This window comes from Gossypium raimondii, chromosome 1 (assembly GCF_025698545.1).
Source record: "Gossypium raimondii isolate GPD5lz chromosome 1, ASM2569854v1, whole genome shotgun sequence".
NCBI classification, from domain to species: Eukaryota; Viridiplantae; Streptophyta; class Magnoliopsida; order Malvales; family Malvaceae; genus Gossypium; species Gossypium raimondii.
Window position 1 is genome coordinate 1,703,521 of NC_068565.1, and position 22,816 is coordinate 1,726,336.

At 33.8% G+C, this 22,816-nt stretch overlaps 2 protein-coding genes across 3 annotated transcripts; both read left to right on the forward strand.

Moving 5' to 3' along the window:
• Positions 1 to 179: 179 nt before the first annotated feature.
• Positions 180 to 7,150, forward strand: LOC105774574 (long chain acyl-CoA synthetase 6, peroxisomal). Its single transcript, XM_052628450.1, has 23 exons — positions 180 to 309; positions 1,601 to 1,664; positions 1,763 to 1,840; positions 1,960 to 2,031; positions 2,118 to 2,199; positions 2,339 to 2,444; positions 2,539 to 2,615; positions 3,175 to 3,261; positions 3,534 to 3,623; positions 3,725 to 3,804; positions 3,920 to 4,013; positions 4,404 to 4,457; positions 4,506 to 4,573; positions 4,672 to 4,814; positions 5,273 to 5,402; positions 5,495 to 5,613; positions 5,748 to 5,871; positions 5,948 to 6,034; positions 6,243 to 6,346; positions 6,431 to 6,594; positions 6,696 to 6,782; positions 6,885 to 6,971; positions 7,064 to 7,150. Exons 1-23 carry the CDS (start codon positions 180 to 182, stop codon positions 7,148 to 7,150), a joined length of 2,214 nt encoding a protein of 737 aa, XP_052484410.1.
• LOC105774566 (long chain acyl-CoA synthetase 6, peroxisomal) lies at positions 1,623 to 20,447 on the forward strand. 2 transcript variants are annotated; one of them, XM_012597103.2, is made up of 23 exons: positions 11,915 to 12,111; positions 13,795 to 13,855; positions 13,953 to 14,030; positions 14,196 to 14,267; positions 14,356 to 14,437; positions 14,614 to 14,719; positions 14,814 to 14,890; positions 15,354 to 15,398; positions 15,519 to 15,605; positions 15,880 to 15,969; positions 16,070 to 16,149; positions 16,265 to 16,358; positions 16,819 to 16,907; positions 16,986 to 17,074; positions 18,124 to 18,253; positions 18,347 to 18,465; positions 18,539 to 18,662; positions 18,747 to 18,833; positions 19,069 to 19,172; positions 19,253 to 19,338; positions 19,684 to 19,770; positions 19,874 to 19,960; positions 20,098 to 20,447. In XM_012597103.2, the coding sequence occupies exons 1-23, from the start codon at positions 11,985 to 11,987 to the stop codon at positions 20,188 to 20,190; spliced, it is 2,094 nt and encodes a 697-aa protein (XP_012452557.2). In that variant the 5' UTR covers positions 11,915 to 11,984; the 3' UTR covers positions 20,191 to 20,447. The 2 variants fall into 2 exon arrangements, with proteins under 2 accessions (XP_052485263.1, XP_012452557.2); XM_052629303.1 differs by lacking the exons at positions 11,915 to 12,111; positions 13,795 to 13,855 and adding an exon at positions 1,623 to 1,664.
• The last annotated feature ends 2,369 nt before the right edge of the window (positions 20,448 to 22,816 follow it).

Here is a 22,816-nt window from a genome sequence, read left to right on the forward strand (position 1 = left end):
AAAATAATGTAATAAAAAAATCATAAATAATTAAGTATAAAAAATAAAAATAAAAAGTTTATTTAATTATTAATTATTTTCAAATAACCGATTTTCAGTTAACCGGTATCGTTTCTGGTAAACAAACGGAAAAAAGAGGGAAAAAGAATAGGAAAAGGATCCACGTTAGCTTTCTCATCATGGATTCCAGCATTGCTGAACGTCGACTTAACGCCATTCACGGTCACCTTGTCCCCGTCGTCGTCGTCGGTGCCGCTTCTCATTTCAACGACCTCCGTTCTAATCCAACCGCCGGCGAATTCCTCTGTGGTAAGTGTATTATAAACATGCACGGTTGGGAAGAATAATAATATAGGCATTGTTGGCCTGTTTCATTTTTAAGTTAGTTATATATATATATACATATTGTTTTAGCTAAGTAAATGGTTGTTGGCTGGAAAGTGTAGTAAATCAGTGCTTTTTGGGTTTGATTCATTGTTCTTTAAATTTTCACGCAATAAAGTTTTTCTATCATTGGGTTGGTTTTATTTGAAGTGGGGAAAAAATGGGCACTTTTTTATCTGGGAATTCCTCATAGCAAGCATAAATTTGTTTATTAAGTGAGATTTCTTCATCATATATGATTGTTAATTGACTATGATTGAAGGCTTTGACATGGAGAGGCATTTTAAGATTTTGTAGTTTTGATGGTTTTCTAATGTTTTCCATCAACATTGGTCGATGGATGATGGGTCAGTTTGCTGATATTTTAAGTAATGGATTATGGGAAAGTTCTTAATGGTGCATGAAGCACTTTCACTCGAATTTATTTTGTGCCAATGATGTTAGTTAGAGTAGTTTATGAGGATATCATTGGAGGGAATTTATTTTGTGATATATTGGTAAGGGCAAGATGTTATATTTGATAATGATTGTTAGGAAGCTTCTAGTTCTGGTTTGCCAAATGGGAGCTAGAAACATGTTATCCGTAGAATTGAGAGGGGACATATATATATATATATTATATGAATTTAACTCTTATCTGGAGAGCTGGACGTGATGCTCTGTTGAAATGCGTTGAGTTGTATGAGATGAAAGATAGCTGTAATGGAATCTTTTAGAAAAATATCATTCTAGAGCATGAGTTATTGTTCTAGATCAGTGAGAGTACAGATGAGAATTGCTTTGGAATTGGTGGGTTAGTTGTTTTATAACATGTTATGTTGTAGTCTGAACAGTTGCTTTATAATAGGTTTTAGAAATTTTCTACAAGTCCCTTCCAAGTCTGTAATTTACTGTACTAAGTGAGACTAGAGAGGATGGAATATGCTTGGTGGGTATGTTTGTGAGTTTGAGGTGAGGTCACTTTGATTCTTTCTTATAAGTCAATTAAATGAACTCGTTTGGAGTTGTACTTTCTCTAAACTGCTGCTAAGTTTTGAAGGAATGATTTGAGTTTGAATTTGAAGTAATGGTTGAATGGATGTGGCCATCTATTTTGGGACAGAGGAAGAGATGTTAGCAGCTTATCTCCAATTTACCCATTGTAATAAATAATATGCATTTAGTTTTTATTGATTTATCTGTTTTTAACTGACAACTATTGGTATTGATTTTTTAGCAGAGAAGGGTTATAGTGTCGTGCTGCCAGAGAAACTGCAGACAGGAAAATGGAATGTATACAGGTAAAACTCCGCTGCATACTTTTTAGTTTTTGCTTTGCATTGCTCCTTCTCTATTCAGCTGTTGTCAAGATTTATTTTACTTTTGTGCCTTACTGCAGATCTGCTTGCTCTCCGTTTAAGCTTGTGACTAGATTTCCTGATCATCCTGATATTGGTACTTTGCATGAGAATTTTGTGTAAGCATGCTCATTTTCCTGGCAGAAGCAAGTTTAGATGCATTATCTTTTATTTCATATTCAAGTACTTCGGATTGTTTCTTCACTTTTCTTTGTTTATTCTTTTTTAATTTTTTTAGACATGCAGTTGATACCTTCCGAGATTACAAATATCTTGGTACAAGAATTCGAGTCGATGGTACAATTGGAGAGTAAGTTTCCTATTGTCAGATGAGATGCATAGTTACGGTTGCCAAAGTTCATTCGTTAACTTTGACTTTTTTTTTTATTCATCAAGGTACAAGTGGATGACATATGGAGAAGCTGGAACTGCCCGGGCGGCCATTGGTTCTGGCCTACTATTTCATGGAATCCCGAAGGTGAGGATATCAACAATAACTTTTTATCTGCAGTAACTTTATTGCCCCGAGAACATATGTGCAACATGTAAGATACCTGATTTTAGTAAATAGATTATTCCTCATGTAGCATGTGGTTCTACTGCTTTTATCATGCCAGGGCTCTTGTGTTGGCTTTTATTTCATCAATAGACCAGAGTGGCTCATTGTTGATTATGCTTGCTCTGCATATTCCCTTGTATCAGTTCCTTTGTATGACACTTTAGGTTTGCCACTGGCCAAATGCTCTCTTTTTTAATTGAATATTTGTCCATTTGGCCTAATATTAAGATGTTGAGTAGAAAATTTGTCTCTTTGCAGGTCCAGATGCTGTCAAGTACATTGTTAATCATGCTGATGTGAAAGCTATATTTTGTGTGCCTCAAACACTGAATTCTGTAAGTTTAATTTTGCTCCTTTTCAGGCTACATGTTATTGGATTGTGGTTGTCAACTTGTCATGGTTATGGTGAAAGATTTGTAATTTAAATTGAAGCCTTTATTTTTACCATGATGAAAGGTAAGTAATAAAACCTCCCCTTTTCTACATGCTCTCAACTAGTTGTATGGACTTAAATTCTCTCTTCCTCTATGTACTATTGATTCTTAAGCTTGTTAAACGGTCATTAAGATAAGTGATAGAAATAGATTAAATTTTGTCTGTGCGCTCAAATTTTGACTGTATTTTGTTTTATTGACTAATTAATTTTACATTTGGGCACCTTTTTTCATTGTCTAGTTCATATAATTTTGAGAGATTGGGATTTGTTTCACAATATTTATTCAGCTTTCCGCTTGAACTGCAGTTGCGAGGCTTTTTTAATGAGATTCCTTCTGTACATTTGATTGTGGTATACTTTCGAAACCTTCTTACTGAATCTTTGAATAAGAAAAGAAGTGTACATCTACGAATTTGCCATTTTCTTAGGAGTACAATTATTTGGTTCTCTCGCTGTAGGTGGTTGGAGGAATGGACAATGAATTGCCTTCATTGCCACCTTCAACTGATATTCAGATTGTGACATATGCAAAATTATTAAGTGAGGTAATTGTAAATCCTTTTTATCTACATCATAGTAGTTTATAGCGATGTGATCTTGGTATTGCTAGGACCAATTCATAAGTATGCTTTTATCCTATATAATTTTTTGAAGTTTCTTATTTCTTATTGTCTAAATGGTTAAATCAAGAGCAAGCATGCATTTAGGTTTTCCAAGTTTGGTTTGCGTTTCCTACCACGTATGTTTGGTAATTGGATATCACAATTTTGCTCAATGTTGTGTGGTATAATTGTTTCTCATTTAATGAGTACTTTAGGGCCGCGGTAACCCCCAACCTTTTTCCCCACCAAACCCAAATGATGTTGCAACCATTTGCTACACTAGTGGTACAACTGGAACACCAAAGGTATAGCTTAGTCCTATGAAATTTTAACATAGTTGAATATTTATATTAATGAAATGAAGGTTCTTTTATTCTCCTACTTATTCTTCATAAGTTTTGGCCAGGGAGTTGTGCTGACCCATGGAAACTTGATTGCAAATGCTGCTGGATGCAGCATTGCTACAAAATTTTACCCCTCAGACATGTAAGATCTATAGGTTTTAAATAAACATAAATCATAATACATCTTTGTTAGCATTTATGGATGAATTTACTGTTTTACCTTAATTGCCTCGCTGAAATAGTTGTCTCATGTTCAGATATATATCATATCTTCCTTTGGCACACATTTATGAACGAGGTTATCAGGTTCTTTTAGCATATTTCGGAGTTGCAGTTGGATTCTACCAGGGGGTATGAGAGTAAACCTAAACACCTTCCCTCTTATATAAGATCTTTGGTTGGTTCTATGTTTTTCCTTAAACTGTTTTTGGTCCACTTTTGGATTGCATACTTCAAGCTGCTGAGTCAATGAAATCCTATACTTCTTGCTTAACGTAAATTCTAGAAGCAAAAACTTTATCTACAATTGTTTAGATGTTCATCATTAATTTTGTGATTTCTACTTTCTCCAGTTTGGAACTTTAAACTGGACAAGGGTCAACTTCTATTTAAGAGCTAACTAGTCTTAACAGAATCTATTGAAGCTTTTTCTTATTTCTTTTGTTGAAGAGGTCATGTTTTTTACAAATCCACATTACTTATAACTGTTCTAATTTATCTAAGAACTGCATCTTATTGAAGGCATCAGTCTTACCATTTGGTACTGCATATGCTGTAGATGTGGAAAACTCTCATGTTCTTGAGATGAAGCCTTAAATTCTGGTTCTTGATCTTTGAATATAGGATAACATGGAATTAATGAATGACCTGGTTGCACTACGACCAACGATATTTTGCAGTGTCCCTAGACTGTATAACAGAATTTATGCCGGGTACTATGTTAATTTTTGAGTTGATTGTGACTGATATATTGATTAAATCATTTTATCAAAGTCTTCCTTTTTACCAGTATTCTCAGTGCTGTAAAGTCTTCTGGTTCTCTGAAGGAGAGACTTTTTAATGCCGCCTACAATTCCAAGAGGCAAGCAATAATGAATGGTATACATTTACGTCTTGATATTTGTGTCTTTCCTTTTTGTCCCTTGCTGGAAGGTTAGTATAGAACGGCCTGTGAGTACTGTTTCACTTATGCATTGATTATATTTATGCAAGTCTTGTGGAGTTGTAGTCATTTATGGCAGATGGTGAGCCTGAAAAAAGTGTCATTTAGCATTCAAATTGTACCTATTTCTTTATGGATTTTGTTTAACCATTATTGTGCTTATTATTTGACAGTGTAATAGAAATAATTAATTTATTTTTTAAAGAACTAAAATAACCATGCCAATTGGCATCTGATGTGAGATATGCCAAACAATCTCATCTGTTTTTGAAGCTTAGCTATTTAGTGAGTTACCCTCACTAAACATTTGGCCATTGGTTATAACACAACAATACATGCATATATGTACACGTACATGCACTTATGTATATATTATAAAAGAATATGCCCTTTTTTGACCTGGTTAGCATTGATATGTATTGATTATGCTTATAACCTTTTTCTTAAGGAAATAATCCTTCACCCCTGTGGGACAAATTGGTGTTCAACAAAATAAAGGCCAAACTCGGAGGACGAGTTCGTTTCTTTTCTTCAGGTGCTTCACCCTTGTCTCCTGACATCCTAGACTTCTTGAAGATGTATGTTTTTCCTTTAAACATGTTGAATGCTTATCGAGAAATTGGCAGTATCTCCTAGCCCTCTTCTCAATGTTTCTGTTATGAACCTACAGCTGCTTTGGTGGTCGAGTATTGGAAGGATATGGAATGACCGAGTCTTCATGTGTTATAAGCATGATGGATGAGGGTGACAATCTTTCTGGCCATGTTGGCTCTCCTAATCCGGCTTGTGGTGAGTTATTATAAGAGGGCTTTAATCTAGCTTACTATAATATAATGATGCTAGGCCTATTGTTTTGGCTTTCACTGGAGATGTTTTCTTCTAAGTTTTTGCAATGAATTCATAAATTCGTCTTCCTATTTCAGAAATAAAGCTTGTGGATGTCCCAGAAATGAATTACACATCTGATGATGAGCCGCATCCTCGTGGAGAAATCTGTGTTAGGGGTCCAATCATTTTTCAAGGATATTACAAAGATGAAGTGCATACGTATGCTCCTTAGATGTAACCCCTCTCTTCTTTAAACTTTCATATTTAATGTGTTTAAAATGTAAAAATTGGACAGGAAAGAGGTACTTGATGAAGACGGATGGCTTCATACAGGAGATATAGGACTATGGTTACCTGGAGGTCGTCTTAAGATTATTGATAGGTAAGGTCAAACATCATACATGTTTCTTATGAGACATGTTTCTATCCTTGTCTTACCATTTTTTCCCATGTTTCCTCTCTCACTTTCTTTGGTACTTTGATGCTGTATTTGAATAACTGCTATCCGAATCAACTTATCAGTCAGTGTGTGCCTGTTCCCGGAACATGTGTATCGCTAGCTCTTTATTTGAACTTGTATATTGGTACAGGAAGAAGAACATTTTTAAGCTGGCTCAGGGAGAGTACATATCTCCAGAAAAAATCGAAAATGTATACGCTAAATGCAGATTTATTTCCCAGTGTTTTATTTACGGTAAGAGTGAGACAAAAAGATGTTCGATAAGTTTCTGCTTTCATTTCTCTTCTCTGTTGACGCTCCAATTGTTTTGCTTGGCAGGTGACAGCCTGAATTCTTCATTGGTAGCTATTGTCTCAGTGGACCAAGATGTTTTGAAAACATGGGCTGCAACTGAAGGCATTAAGGTGATCTATCTACCGCTGTTTTACATTGCCGGAAAATCATGGATACTGTTTGTTAGGCCAAATTTCCTGTTGTCCTTGGTTTTATTTATGCTTTCTTCTTCCACTTCTTGTAATATCTGTGGTTAATAACTATCACGTTTAATTGTTTTCTAATATTATCCGGCAATGATTGCATGCAGTACAAGGATTTAGAACAACTGTGCAATGACCGAACAGCAAGGGCTGCTGTCCTGTCCGATATGGATGCCATTGGAAGAGAAGCTCAGGCAATGCTTCTTGATTAACTCACTTTTTTCCACAGTTATTTAAATTGCACCATTTCCTTCTTCATTGGGCCTTAATCTTTTGATTCATCGACTTTGGAACAGCTAAGAGGCTTCGAATTTGCAAAAGCTGTGACTTTAGAACTTGAACAATTCACTATGGAAAACGGACTGCTTACTCCGACTTCAAAGGCAAGTCTCTGTATTTTCCATCAACCTCATAGCCAAAGAAAAGCCTAAAACCGGCTTGCTAAGCTCATTTTCTTTTTCCTATTTGTGGTCAGATTAAGAGACATCAAGCAAAGGAATATTTCGCCAAAGCAATTTCGAACATGTATGCGGAGCTCACTACATCAGATACCTCTTCTTAGATGTAGTTGTGAAGCCAATGCAATAAAAATGCAGACAGTGAAAGACAAAAAAGATCTCCAGATTTTGCCAAGGCTACCAACATTTCTCAAGTATGTTTTAATCCCATACCTGGAAAAATAAAATGGTTGATTTTTTTTTCCTTCAACTTTTTCCCCCTTCACACTGAGCATCACTTACTTCACCTACATAGCTACTTTAAATGCTATTATTTTCTTGCCTCATAAACAGATTTACAGTTAATACGGAATAGAACTTTATGGGGTTCATGTGGGTCCTGACACCTCTGTTCACTATGATTGATATAAAATTAGATATAAATATAAAATAACACAAATACATATGAATAAATGAATCTAATTCATAATTTGTAAAAGGAAAATAAGATAGATATCAACATTTAATTCATTCTCATTATTTAGGAGTTTCAAGGTTTCGAAACACATGACAATAATAGATAAATTTCACCTTCAAGAACTAGCGTAATTCGCCATGCAAGTGAAGCACAAACTCGCCATTAAAGGATAATGAGTTTGTGTCTTATAACAATAAATTTGTATATATATACAAAAAAAAAAAAAACTGAGAGTGAAATGTAAGTAATAGAGAAGAAAATGGGTTGATTTACAGGTTTAGAATTGTAAAAGCCAACCATCCAAAAGTACTATATATACTAAATTTTACCTGTGTTGGTGAAAAATAAATAATTAAAGAGAAAATAGTTATTTAAATTAGTGGATACAATTTCATCGAGTTAATATTTTTATTTTATGGAGGAATACTTTTCCCATAATCAAGAGGAGTGCATCAAATGTGCTTGAAAGTTATTTATCGTAGTCCCTGTTGGTTCTTCTACTTCCATACCGAGATGGGGCATTTTAAGAGGCTAAATTTTAAGAAGAATAAAATTATGGAAATTATATGTTCTTGTGTACAGAGTTTTGTATTTTTACCCAATCATCTACTATTACTATCTCTATAGCTGGTGCCACAGTTCCCTCTAGTTCTCCTTATTTTATGTTTTTGCAAAAAGTTTATTCTTTTTAGTCCGTTTGTCATTGTCATCCCTTTTTTCTTTTTGGTTGATTAAAGAGGGGCATCTGTATATACTATTTTACACTGGTTTATATGATAATATACAGATGTATTATATATGTTACACAGAGTAGGTGAGTAATATAGTCTATAGTGTCATGTCTTGAGTTATGGTTTACAAAACGAAGGACATATGTACATACGATTTTACAACGGTGTGTACAATAATACAGATATATTGTACCTTATGTTACATTCAGTAGGTGGCAAATATTACTCATAATGTCATCTCGTGCCTGCCTTAGTTCTTTCTTAGCATGCATGCTCCTTAACCACCTGCAGTCAGACATGCTTGTTGATGAGCCTGTTCAGATACCTGATGGGCTAACGAGACTTGCTTCGATATCTACATTGCACTCTATATATGTTCCGTTTTCTATTTGTGTATACTACTGGAGTTAGAAGCACTGCAGATCAGTATAAACATATTTGCTATAGTTCCCATGCTGTCTGCCATGGTGCAAGTGATATGTGGTAAGTCGTTGAAGACATTCTTTTGTCCATTTCTTTACATATAGCAAGGGGACGAAGGTTCTAATTCTTTTGTCCCTAATCTCTTGGCCATTCTCATTAACCATCATTTTTATTTTAGTTTTCATTTTGGTTACCCGTCGTTAATTTAAGGTTATTGTACACTTATTTTAGTCACCCAACTTTAATTAGTTTGATGTTGGTTACCTGTTGTTAATTCAAGACTATTGTACATTCATTTTAGTCATTCAATTTTAATGAATTTTTGTTTTGGTCACTTATTTTATTTTTGAATATTAATTCTTTTTAGAGTTAATTTTATTCTTTTGAAATAAAAAGGAACACATCGGGTTTTATAAAAATTTCCTAGGATTTTATAGAAAAACTTGTAGTTTTACAGGAAAACTTATTTTATCCTTTTAATTTCTTTTATTTTTAGAATTAGTTTTAGTTGTTCCGTAGGAAAACATGGGATTTTACAAAGAACTATTTGGTTTTTATAGGAAATCCAATTTATCTTTTTATTTTCTTTATTTTTAGAATTAATTTTAACTTTTTCCCAATAAAAGGAAAAACCTAGGGTTTTACAGAAAAAAATAATTAGGTTTTTATAGGAAATATCATTTCATCTTGTTAATTTCCTTTATTTTTATTTTTCTAGAATTAATTTTTACTCTTTTTTCAAGTAAAAAAAAGCATGGGTTTCTTATGAAAAACCAAAGTCTTTATAGGAAAAACTTGAGTTTTTTACGGATAATTGAATTGTAGGAAAAACTTTGAATTTCATCTTCATAACTAAATAACTCAATTTTTCATAAAATTCAGGTTTTTTGAAAAATAAAATTATTTAAAAAAGATAAAACGAATAATCAAAATAAAAGTTATTAAAATTAGATGATTAAAATGAATGTACAATGACATTGAATTAACGAGGGTGATCAAAATAAAATTTATTAAACTTAGATAACTAAAATAGAAATAATTGTTAACGGTAGTGCCTAATTTATAAATTTTTTTATTTACAATGCCCAAAATTAAAATATATAAAAGTTGGGAACAGTTAATATTTTAAATTATTAATAAAAAGCTAATTCCGTTTTTATTGCAATCAAATATTTTAAAAAGTCAAAAAGGTGAACTTTAAAAGTTGCAGTTATGTTGAAGAAGTCAAAACTTTCTTGTAGAAGTTAATGATTTGGTTGAAAAGTTAATTTAAAAAAAAACTTTTGATTAAAGACCAAATGTGATTAAATATATAAATATTTTACTAATTTTAAAATAATAAAGCAAAACTAATTTTTTAAACTACGCTACCTATCACCTTATTTAATTTTTTTTAAGATAACAAAACTGAGGAAAAGATTTGGATAAAAATATAGGTTTGAAAAATGAGTTTAGACAAAAAAAATAAGTTAACTTTCGGGTAAAGCTTTTTTGGCTCGGGCCAACCCAACCCAACCCAAATTAGCAAAATGACAAAAAAGAAAAGCTATTTTGTTGCTATTTTCTTATTGCTTTGCTATAATTTCATTATTAAGTTACACCTATTTTAATATTATTTATGTTAAAGTTGTACGTGTGTGTGTGTGGAGTTTGATTGAGTCAAGTAGTTACTTAAAAAGATCATGTCTTGTGCAAATAATTTGTTAATAATTTATCAATGTTTCACTGTTATTGCTCCTCTAATTTTGGTATTCTGTTGTAGTGGGATTCCTATTTCCTAGCTATTAGTAGTTGGAATTTTGTTTGTTTAAATGCATAGATGTTGAAATCAGTTCAATTCTCATCTGTCTCTGTTGATAATACTTTTCTTTATAGAATAAAAACTTAGCAACCGCTTTTATTTTTCAACAATTTAAGTATAAATATTTTTTAATTTATTTTTAATTTGTTGAAAAATATTTATTTTAATATTTTTAGTATTTTTGATGAATTATATTTTTAAATTTTTTACATAAAAAAATTTAATTCGGGCGGGCTAGGTCGAGTTCGGGTTTTAGCATTTCATCTGGGTCGGACTTTGAAAAAAATTAGGCCCATTTTTTGGGTCGAACCCGAGCCTAACAAACGGGCTTAAAATTTTGACAAGGAACGACCTAAACCCGGCTCGGCCCACAAACATGTCTACAAAACAAAACAAAACAAATAAAATAAAATAAATCTAAACTTAAAAAAGAATTTAAACATTAATAATATTTATTATTTTTTGAGGGTTAATAATATTATTTATTTTATTTTTATGATAAGAAAGCAAAGGTCATAATAATTGTATTTAGAATTTCCGTTATCCAAAATAAATTATTTTATTATGAAGTCCTTTTCAAGTTATATCTAGAAAGTTTGAACAATGTTGAATAAAGAGAGAATTTTGAATATTATTCTCAATTTTTTTTTGTTTTTTCAATTAAAAAATCTATGATTATATATTTTTTAAAAGGTCGATGTTCAATGTAAATATTTTAATTTAAAAAATGTTTAATAATTATACTAAAATTTATGTCTGAAAAAGGTGAATTACAGCTAAAAAACATGGCTTAACACAAGCTGATGGAAGATGGGAAATAAAGACAATAACAGCGGCGGCACACCAAGTTAACCTATAACTTAATTTCTAAACAGTCCTTCAAATTTTAAAATGTTCTAATTTAGTCCTTCAAGTATAAATATCATATTGATCTGATCCTTAGCTTAGACATTAATTGCCCGCTCAAATTTAACTTGAATTATATTTTAAACACATAGATTAAATTGTAGATATGTATAACTTAGAGGGGTTCATGGATTGGGTTGAGGCTCGATTCCTAAAAATTTCCAGACTTGAGTTTAGCCGCCCAAGCTCACTTAAACAATATAAGACGGTGGCCCATGAACACATATCTAGTACAAACTACACGATCACCTCGAGTTTAAGGTGTTAATAATCTTTCGTAAATTCTATTGACACTATCTACTTTTTAAATGTCAAATCTAAGTTGATGATATGATAGTAGAAAAATATTTATGATTTTATTTATGAGTTTTGAATATGTTCCATATCAAACCAAAATCGACATTTATAGCTTAAATTAATGATTAAGCTTATGAAAGGATCTAATTGATACAATATTAATAATTTAAGGATTCATTTAGAATATACCTAATATTTTTTAAATAATAATACAGAAAAAGGACAATATCTAAAAAGCCGCTCATCTTTTAGATAAACAAACAGTAAATTAGAGAAAAAAAAAAAGAAGGAAAAAAAAGGAAAGGATTCACGTTAGTTGTCTCATGGATTCCAGCTCAGCTGAACGTCGACTTAACGCCATTCACGGTCACCTTGTCCCCGTCGTATGCGGAGGCGCCGGTTCTCATTCGGGCCTCCGTGTTAACCCAACCGCCGGCGAGTTCCTCTGTGGTAAGTATACTATAAACATGTATGGTAGGGAAGAACAACAATAATAGAGTCTTGGTTGACCTGTTTTTTTTTTTTAAGTTTATTATTTTATTTTTCTTTTAGTTAAGTAAATGGTTGTTAGCTGAAAACTGAATATATATACTTTTTTTGCTCAGTGCTTTTGGGTTTTGATACTTTGATTCGTTGTTCTTTAGATATTCATTTAATAAAGTTTTTTTATCACTTGATTCGTTTTTTTTTAAAAATGGGTACTTTTTTTTATCTGGGAATTATTTATGGGAAGTATAAAGTTGATTTGTTTAAGTGAGATTTCTTCATCACATATATGATTGTTAATTGGCAATGATTGAAACGGCTTTGACAAGGAGAGGGATTTTAGGATTTTGCAGTTTTGGTGGTTTTTCTATTGTCGTTTTCCATCAACATGGTTGGTTTGCTGGTATTTGAAGTGATGGGAAAGTTCTTTATGGCATGAAGCACTTTTCGCTCGAATTTATTTTGTGCCAGTGATGTTAGGTAGAATAATTTATGAGCAAAAACATAATGCCTATTGGGAGGAAAATGTGTAACATATTGGTAAAGGGAAAGATGTTGCCAAACTTTAATGTACGTTAGATATTTGAATAAGGAAGCTTATGGTTCTGGTTTGTCCTATGGGAGCTAGAAACATGTTATCCATAGAATTGAGAGGGGACACACACACACATATATATACATAAGCTGGTCGCCGAAAAACAACCTACAGTTGCAAGATCTTCCACAGAAGCTGAATATAGAGTTGTTGCTGCTGCCTCTGAGACACTTTAGGTAGTAAACTTACTAAAAGAACTTTAGGTACAGCTTCCTAAAACTCCAAATTCTATGACAACCTTGGCACTTCTTTCGTTGTAACCACCCTACTCCAGTCTCCACAGCAAAATGAAGCATCTTGAGGTTGATTTTCACTTTGTCTGAGTCTCTGAGACCATATTGAGTGAAAAAAATCTAGATGGTACTCATATTCATGTTGCCAATCGGCTTGCTAACACACTCACTGAGGCCTTTCCAAAAGCAGCATTCTCACAACATCTATCCAAGTTAGGTGTTGTTCCTCAACCCCAAAGTTGAGGGTGGTGTAGGGATCCTTCAAGAATCTCCAAGACCAAGTCATTTGCTGTTTAGATAATTGATTTCTTATTTTGATTTTTTCTGGTCTTTACTTATTTTAAGTCTCAGTTTCCCTAGTCTTTATTTATTTTGAATAAAGTCTCCTATTTCTTAGGAGCTTCAGCAGCCCTTTTGGTTTGCTCCTCATTTATAAATAGAGGTGAAAATGAATGAGACATCACAGCTTCTCAGCACACATTTTGCTAACCTCTTGCATGAGATGCTAGTGATGAATCTCACTCATTTTAGCTGGTATGATTGTGAGTTATAAGGGAGGTCAATTGGATTCTTTCTTATATGTCAATTAAAAGAACTTGTTTGCAGTTGAATCTTCACTAAACTACTGCTAAATGTTGAAGGAATGATTTGTGTTTGAATTTGAAGTGACGGTTCAATATGTGTCCATCTATTTTGGGACAGAGGAAGAGATGTTAGCAGCTTATATCCAATTTATCCATTGTACTAAATAATATGCATTTAGTTTTTATTAATTCATCTCTTTTTATCTGACAACTATTGGTATTGATTTTTGAGCAGAGCAGGGTTATAGTGTTGTGCTGCCAGAGAAACTGAAGACAGGAAAATGGAATGTATACAGGTAAAAACTCTACCTCTATACTCTTTTTTTGCTCTGCATTGCTCCTTCTCTATTCAGTTCTTGTCAAGATTTATTTTACTTTTGTGCCTTACTGCAGATCTGCTCGCTCTCCGTTTAAGCTTGTGACTAGATTTCCTGATCATCCTGATATTGGTACACTGCATGATAATTTTATGTAAGCATCCTCATTTTCCTGGCAGAACCAAGTTTGAATTTGATAGTCTGTGGTTGTGTTGCCATGCATAGATGCTTTATCATTTATTTCATATTCAAGTACTTTGGGTATTTTCTTCACTTCTATTTGTTTCTTCTTTCTTTTCTCTTTTTAATTCTTTTCTAGACATGCGGTTGATACCTTCCGAGATTACAAATATCTTGGTACAAGAATTCAAGCGGATGGTACAGTTGGAGAGTAAGTTTCCTATTGTCAGATGAGGTTCACAGTGAAGGTTGTTAAAGTTCATTTGTTAACTTTGATTTTTTTATTTCTATTCATGAAGGTACAAGTGGATGACATATGGAGAAGCTGGAACTGCTCGGGCGGCCATAGGTTCTGGCTTAATATATCATGGAATACCAAAGGTGAGGATTTCAGCAATAATTATATGTTTAATATTTAGGTCCTTCAGAACTTTTTATCTGCAGTAACAACATGGCCCCGAGACCATATGTGCATCAGCCATCATGGTACATACCTTATTTAAGTTAATAGATTGATCCTCATCTAGCATGTGGTTCTACTACTTTTATCATGCCAGGGCTCTTGTATTGGATTATATTTCATCAATAGACCAGAGTGGCTCATTGTTGATCATGCTTGCTCTGCGTATTCCCTTGTGTCAGTTCCTTTATATGACACACTAGGTTTGCCACTGGCCAAATGCTCTCTATTTTAAATGAATGTTTGTCCATTTTGGCCTATTTAAGATGCCAAGTAGAAAATTTTATTTCTTTGCAGGTCCGGATGCTGTCAAGTACATTGTTAATCATGCAGATGTTAAAGCTATATTTTGTGTGCCTCAAACATTGAATTCTGTAAGTTTAGTTTGTGCTCCTTTTCAGGCAATACGTAAGTAGAAGATGTTATTGGTGAGATCACTCTCAGTTTCTAATAGCTTTCTTAACATGTTATTGGATTGTGGTTGTCAACTTGTCATGGTTATGGTGAGAAATTTGTAATTTAAGTTGAAGTGTTTATTTTTACCATGCTGATATGTAACAAAAACTCCCCTTTTCTACATCCCCTCAACTAGCTCTTTGGACTTATTCTCTTTTCCTCTATGTTCTATTGACTTTTACGCTTGGTAAAATGTCACTAAGTTGAGTGACAGAGATAGCTAATATTTTGTATGGAATCTCAAATTTTAATTGTATTTTGTTTCATTGACTAATTAATTTTACACTTGGGCACCTTTTTTTTCGTTGTCTAGTTCATATTATTTTGAGGAATTTGGATTTGTTTCACAAGATTTATTCAGCTGCCTGCTTGGAATTGCAGTTGCTAAACTTTTTATCTGAGATTCCGTCCGTACGTTTGGTTGTGGTATGTTTTCTTACCAAATCTTTTAAAACCTTTGTACTGAATCTTTGAATATGAGAAAAAGTGTACATATACTGATTTTTTGTTTCTCAAGAGTATAATTATTTGCTTCTCTCGCTGTAGGTGGTTGGAGGGAAGGAAAATGAAGTGCCTTCATTGCCACCGTCAACTGGAATTCAGATTGTGACATATACAAAATTATTAAGTCAGGTAATTGGAAATCCTTTTTGTTGACATCACGGTAGTTTATAGCGGCATGGTCTTGGTAATGTTAGGACCAATTCATAAGTATGCTTTTATCCTATTTAATCTTTAATAGTTTCATAGTTCATATTGTCTAAATGCTTAAATCAAGAGAAAGCATGCATTTAATTTTTCCAAGTTTGGCTTGCTTTTCCTACCTTGTATGTTTTGGTAACTGAAGATCAGGATTTTGCTCAACTGTCATGTGGTATAATTGTTTCTTATTTAATGGGTACTTTAGGGCCGCCGTAACGTCCAGCCTTTTTCCCCACCAAAACCAGATGATGTTGCAACCATTTGCTACACTAGTGGTACAACTGGAACACCCAAGGTATAGCTTAGTCCTATGAATTTTAACAGATTTGAATAATCATATTAAGCAAATGAAGGTTCTTTTGTTCTCCTACTTATTCTTCTTAAGTTTTGGTTAGGGAGTTGTGCTGACCCATGGAAACTTGATTGCAAATGCTGCTGGATGCAGCACTGGTACAAAATTTTACCCCTCAGACGTGTAAGATCAATTGGTTTTAAATGAATATAAATCATAATACATTTTTGTTAGCATTTATGGATGAATTTACTGTTTGGCCTTAACTGCCTTGCTGAAATATTTGTCCCATGCTCAGGTACATATCATATCTTCCTTTGGCACACATTTATGAACGAGCTTATCAGGTTGCTTTACTGTATTTCGGAGTTGCAGTTGTATTCTACCAGGGGGTATGAGAGTAAACATAAAGCCTTCACTCTTATATATCTTTGGTTGGTTCTATGTTTTTCCTTAAACTGTTTTTGGTCCACTTTCTGATTGCATAGTTCAAACTGCTTGGTCAATGAAATCCTATAATTCTTGCTTAACATAAATTCTACAAGCAAAAACTTTATTATCGATTTGTAGATTTCATCTTTAATTTTGTGAATCCTACTCTTCTTTTCTTGTCATTGGATTTGATCTGCAAATGCTCTTTGGTTTTTACTTTCTCCTGTTTGGAACTTGGATGAAGGTCACTTTCCATGTAAGAGTAAACTAGTCTTAACAGCATCTAGTAAAGCCTTTTTATTCTTTCTTATTGCTGAAGCAACAATATCAGCTATTGGTACTGCATATACTGTACATGTGCAAAACTCTCGTGTTCTTGAGATGAAGCTTTAATTTCTAGTTCTTAATCTTTGCATGCAGGATAACATGAAATTAATGGATGACCTGGTTGCACTACAACCCACAATATTTTGCAGTGTCCCTAGACTGTATAACAGAATTTATGCCGGGTACTGCATTGATTGTTTAGTTGATTGTGACTGATATATTGATTAAATCATTTTATCAAAATCTTCCTTTTGTACCAGTATTGTCAATGCTGTGAAGTCTTCTGGTCCTCTGAAGGAGAGACTTTTTAATGCCGCCTACAATTCCAAGAAGCATGCAATAATGAATGGTAAACATCTACATCTCTAGATTTGTGTCTTTTATTTTTTGTCCCTTGCTGGAGGATTAGCATAGAATGGCCTTTGTCCTATATTATCACTGTAATCTGATTTGTATTGCATAGCTTCTTGTCTCTCTAATCATAAATTTATGTATTGTGTCTATGGATTTCAGTTATCAAACTACTTACTAATGAACCATAATAAGATCTCCTTTTTTAATCGATCAACCTGCAAATATCATTGCACTTATGCATTGATTATGTTTATATAAGTGGTGTGTAGCCATTATGGCAGTAAGTGACCCTGAATAAAAGTGTCCTTTAGCATTCAAATTGTACCAATTTCTTTATGGATTTTGTTTAACCGATGTTATGTTTTGACAGCGTAATCGGAATTATTAGTTCATTTTTTTAAGGTTTGTTAACAGTCTGTAAATACTAATATTTAGGGATTAGATTTTATGTTATTTCCTTATTGAACTAATAGTACTTTGTATATATATATTATTGTAAATCAATAGAGAAAAATAACCCTTTTCTTCAAATCTCTTTGCTTAACATGGTATCAGAGCCTAGGGTTCTTTTTTTTTAGTCCAACTTCTTTTCAATGAAATGTCAAAAGACTAGCTTGGGCAAAAGAAGTTCAAGCCTTTGGGAACAATTGTCAAATTCAATGACTAACTTGGACAAAAAAAAAAAGATATGGAAATAATTGTCAAATTTAGAGACTAACTTGAAAAAAAAATAATTTAAGCCCTAATGTGAAAACATTTACCAAGTTCAGGCCCCAAATAGTGTATTAACCCTTTTTCTAAAGAACTTAAGTAACCATGCCAATTGGCATCTGATGTTAGAGGTGCAATTTCCTTTTTCTATTTTTGAAGCTTAGCTATTTAGTGAGTTCCCCCTCACTAAAAGTTTGGCCATTGGGACTCAATAATACATAAACCTACGTACAGTTACAGGCACTCATGTATGTGTGTTATTAAAGAATATGCCCCTTTTTCACCTCATTATTGCATTGATATATGTGTTGATTATATGTATAATCTTTTCAGGAAAGAGTCCTTCTCCCCTGTGGGACAAATTGGTGTTCAACAAAATAAAAGCCAAACTCGGAGGACGGATTCGTTTCTTGAGTTCAGGTGCTTCACCCTTGTCTCCTGATGTCCTAGACTTCTTGAAGATGTATGTTATTCCTTTAAACACGTCGAATGGCTTTTCAAGAAGTCAGTAGTATCTCCTATCCCTCTTGTCATTGTTTCTGTTATGAATCTGCAGTTGCTTTGGCTGTCGAGTCGTGGAAGGTTACGGAATGACCGAGACATCATGTGTTATAAGCAGTATGGAGGAGGGTGACAATCTTTCCGGCCATGTTGGCTCCCCTAGTCCGGCTTGTGGTGAGTTCTTATATATTTATATGAGAGCTTTAATCTAGCATAACATAATACAATGGTTTTGGGCCTATTTCAGAAATAAAGCTTGTGGACGTCCCGGAAATGAACTACACATCTGATGATCAGCCATATCCTCGTGGAGAAATCTGTGTTAGGGGTCCAATTGTTTTCCAAGGATATTACAAGGACGAAGTGCAGACGTATGCTCTTCAGACATGACCTGGCTCTTCTTGAAACTTTCATAAATTGATATTCAATGTGTTTAAAATGTAAAATTTGGACAGGAGAGAAGTACTTGATGAAGACGGATGGCTTCATACTGGAGACATAGGGCTATGGTTATCTGGAGGTCGGCTAAAGATTATCGATAGGTAAGGTCAAAAGCATCGTATATGTCCCTTACAAGACATGTTTATATCCTTGTTTTACATTTTGACTTTGCTTGGTATGAAGGATGAAAAAGAGTGAGAATGAAAATTTTGTTATAGCCCCTTGAATCACTAACTGGAATCATGAATGTCACTTAGAATTGTTTACCATTTCTTTTTTTCATTTGTGTCCTCCTCCTCTGTCACTTTCTTTACTTGAAATTGTATATTGGTACAGGAAGAAGAACATTTTTAAGCTGGCTCAGGGAGAGTACATAGCTCCAGAAAAAATCGAAAATGTATATGCTAAATGCAAATTTATTGCACAGTGTTTTATTTACGGTAAGAGTAAGACAACAGTGTTCCATATTTTCTTGCTCTCTTCTCTTCTCTATTGACACTTTGATTGTTTTGCTTGGTAGGTGACAGCCTGAATTCTTCATTAGTAGCTATTGTCTCAGTGGACCACGATGTTTTGAAAGCATGGGCTGCGTCTGAAGGCATTAAGGTGATCTATCTACTGCTGTTGTCCTTGGCTTTATTTATACTTTGTTCTTCCATTCTTTGCAATATCTGAACTCGAGATGATTGAGCCTGAAAAACTTGAATGGCAACTCGGATGACGAACCCAAAATAACCGTTGAAATGATTCAAACTTGAAACAACTTAAATCTGAAACTGATCCGAATTCTGAACTCAAAATGATTCGAAAATTTTAAATATCCAAATTGACTCGACCTTGATTGACATGATTCAAAACCAAGCTGACTTGCCCAATTGACTTGTCTATATGTGATTATTAACTATATCACTTAATCACTTTCTAATGTTATCCGGAAATGATTGCATGCAGTACAAAGATTTAGGACAACTATGCAATGACCCAAGAGCAAGGGCTGCTGTCCTGGCTGATATGGATGCTCTCGGAAGAGAAGCTCAGGCAATGTTTCTTGATGAACTCATTATTTTTCTTTGAGTTACTTATAATTTTCGTTTCTTCTTCAATTGGCCTTAATTTTTTTGATTAATCAACTTTGGAACAGCTGCGAGGCTTCGAGTTTGCAAAAGCTGTGACCTTAGTGCTTGAACCATTCACAATGGAGAATGGTTTGCTTACTCCGACTTTTAAGGCAAGTGACTATAAATTACATACTATAAGTCCTTTTTCTCTCTCTCTATATATATAAACATTGCATGACAGTCTGCAATTCATGAAAAGGCTAATATTCGCACTGTAAATTCTCAATTTTTCCTTATTTGCGGCCAGATTAAGAGACCGCAAGCAAAGGAATACTTCGCAAAAGCGATTTCAAACATGTATGCCGAGCTCGCTACATCGGATCCTTTTCCTCAGAACTAGTTGTGAAATCAATGCAATAAAAATGCAGACAGTGAAAGCCTAAAAGATATCCAGATTTTTGCCAATGCTACCAACATTGTCTCAAGTATGTTTTAATCCCATACCTGAAAAATATAATGGTTGGTTTTTTTCTTCAATTTTTTACTTAGCATTAGTTAGTTCACATTAGCAGCTACTTAATTGTTATTATTTTTCTTACCTAATAAACAATTTTACAGTTAATATGGAATAGAACTTTAGCAGGTCCATTAAGGTTATCTCTGTTAGCATTTTCTTGCCATGTTTTTATTCTATATTATTACTGAAAAGCTTGAGTTGAATTTGCTGGTGGTAGGCTTCAAAATCCATGGATCATTATCGTGTTTATGCATTAAGGTTTAAGTCCACGTTGTCAATGAGGCATTGATGAGACCTTGGGATTTTGATGTCCCAGGTTTGACTCTCACTCCCGTAAATCATACGTGGATTGTTTCTAAATTTATTCTAGTTTAAATTTCACTATGTGTGTCTTCTCTGAGATTATTTTGGCTTTGTTGGGTTTGTATTAGTTTTTTGCATGTTTTTTTTTTGTTATTTTGTTAGTATTGTTTAATAGTATCTTTTGCATCTAAAATTTGTTGTTATCTAGTCATTATCTTATCGATGAGAGAATACATAAAGTTGGTGTACAATTTTATTTTCCCAATTATAACAAAATACAAAAATTGTTTAAAAGCAAAGGGAATGAGATGATTCTAAAAACTTCTCTCTAGTCCTCTTTACTCTTCTAATAAGAAGTTAGGCTTACATCAATTTAGTATCAGAGCCTTAGATTTGGACATGGGTGATGAAATTAGCAAAAAATTCAGAAGATGAATTATACTCAACATGATGGTGAAATTGTAATTTGAGATGCAACAAATTGATCGAAATGTTGATGATGCCTTCGAGGGTTTCAGATAAAAGTGTTAATGAGTCGAATCAAAAAACTGATACACTTTATGCTTATTTATTTTATTTCATTTTATTTTTTATTTTTTATCCATGATTGAAAAAACTCGAGAGGAAAAATTCAGTTCAATTTCTACGCTTTAGTTTACTGATTTATAAAGAGAGAAATAATCATTTTAAAGGAAATAAATCCTAATTCCTAAGAATCGAGAATTGATATCCTAATTTCCTAAGAATCATGGCGAGATTAGTTTCTATTTACAAGAGAACTAATAGTAATAAGGTAAGATTTCTATCCTTAATTATAGGATTCCAACACTCCCCTCAAGTTGGAGTGTAAATGTTAATCAAACCCACTTGCCAATAAGTTCTTCAAACATGTTTCGTTCAAACTCTTAGTTAACATATCGCAACTTGTTGTCTAGTAGGTAGGTAGGTGATGCCTACTTCTCCGAGTGTATTTTTCTTTTATAAAGTGACGATCTATTTCCACATGTTTGGTCCGATCATAATGCAGGATTATGTGCTATGTCGACAATGACTTGGTTGTCACAAGACATCTTCATAGTCAGTATAAGGCACTTGTAGTTCTCTCATAAGTCTTTGTATCCAAACTCCTTCGCATATACCATGAGATAGTGCTTGATACTCGCCTCTGACTTCTGCTGCGTGCTACCACAGACTTTTTTGCTCCTCCACGTCATGAGATTACCCCAAACATAACTACAATAGCCGCTTGTAGACCATCTATCATTAATGAACACCTTGATCTGCATCGGTGTAGACTTCTACACTGTTGATCTTCTTGAAGTATGTGCCTTTACCGGAGTTCCTTTTAGATATCTTAGTATTTTATATGCGACTTCGGTGCTTCTCCCTCGTGGCATGCATATCTTGACTAATAACACTCACATGAAGGCTATGTCAAGGCGGGTGTGAGATAGGTAGATGAGCCTTCCTACTAGATATTGATATCTCCCCGTCGATTTCTTCTCCATCCTCATTAGTTCCCAATTTAAGGTTAAACTCCATAGGAGTTTCATTTGTTTCTTTGCCGTCAAACCAACTTCCCGATGAGATCAAGAACATATTTCCTTTGGGAAATGAAGATACCTTTTTCGACCTTGCTACCTCCATACCAAGAAAATATTTAAGACTCCCCAAGTCTTTAAGTTCAAACTCAGACAAAGAAATTCTTTCAATCTCAAAATTTCGCCGAGTCATTTCTGTTAATATTATATCGTCGACATAAACGATAAGGATGCGAGATTTACCCTCTTTCGAGTGCTTGTAGAACATGGTGTGGTCTCACTTTGTCCTTGAATGTAATTTCGCTAGTCATAGCTTTTGCAAATCGGTGAACCACGCTCGTGGAGATTGTTTCACCATACAAGGACTTCTTCAACTTATACACTTGGCCTTGTTTTCTTCAAACCCGTGGAAATCCATGTATACCTTCTCATTTAATTCCCGTTGAGAAAAGCATTTTTTACATCCAATTGAGTCAAGTGCCAATCAAGGTTGGCAGCAAGAGATAGCAGGACTCGAACGGTGTTTAACTTGGCAACCGGTGCAAACGTCTCGTTGTAGTCGAGACCATAAGTTTGGGTGAATCCCTTAGCCACAAGTCGAGCTTTGTATCGGTCTATACGGCCATCGGGTTTAAATTTCGTAGTGAAAATCCATTTGCACCCTA

What these genes read in the sequence shown, in the direction of transcription:
- LOC105774574 (XM_052628450.1), top strand. Translation starts at nt 180, where the DNA reads ATGGATTCCAGCATTGCTGAACGTCGACTTAACGCCATTCACGGTCAC. An exon ending in ACTTTGCATGAGAATTTTGT is followed by an intron (nt 1,841 to 1,959) that starts GTAAGCATGCTC and finishes TAATTTTTTTAG; the next exon opens with ACATGCAGTTGATACCTTCC. An exon ending in CTCTCCTAATCCGGCTTGTG is followed by an intron (nt 5,614 to 5,747) that starts GTGAGTTATTAT and finishes TTCCTATTTCAG; the next exon opens with AAATAAAGCTTGTGGATGTC.
- LOC105774566 (XM_012597103.2), top strand. Translation starts at nt 11,985, where the DNA reads ATGGATTCCAGCTCAGCTGAACGTCGACTTAACGCCATTCACGGTCAC. An exon ending in CTCCCCTAGTCCGGCTTGTG is followed by an intron (nt 18,466 to 18,538) that starts GTGAGTTCTTAT and finishes GGCCTATTTCAG; the next exon opens with AAATAAAGCTTGTGGACGTC. An exon ending in TGCACAGTGTTTTATTTACG is followed by an intron (nt 19,173 to 19,252) that starts GTAAGAGTAAGA and finishes TTTGCTTGGTAG; the next exon opens with GTGACAGCCTGAATTCTTCA.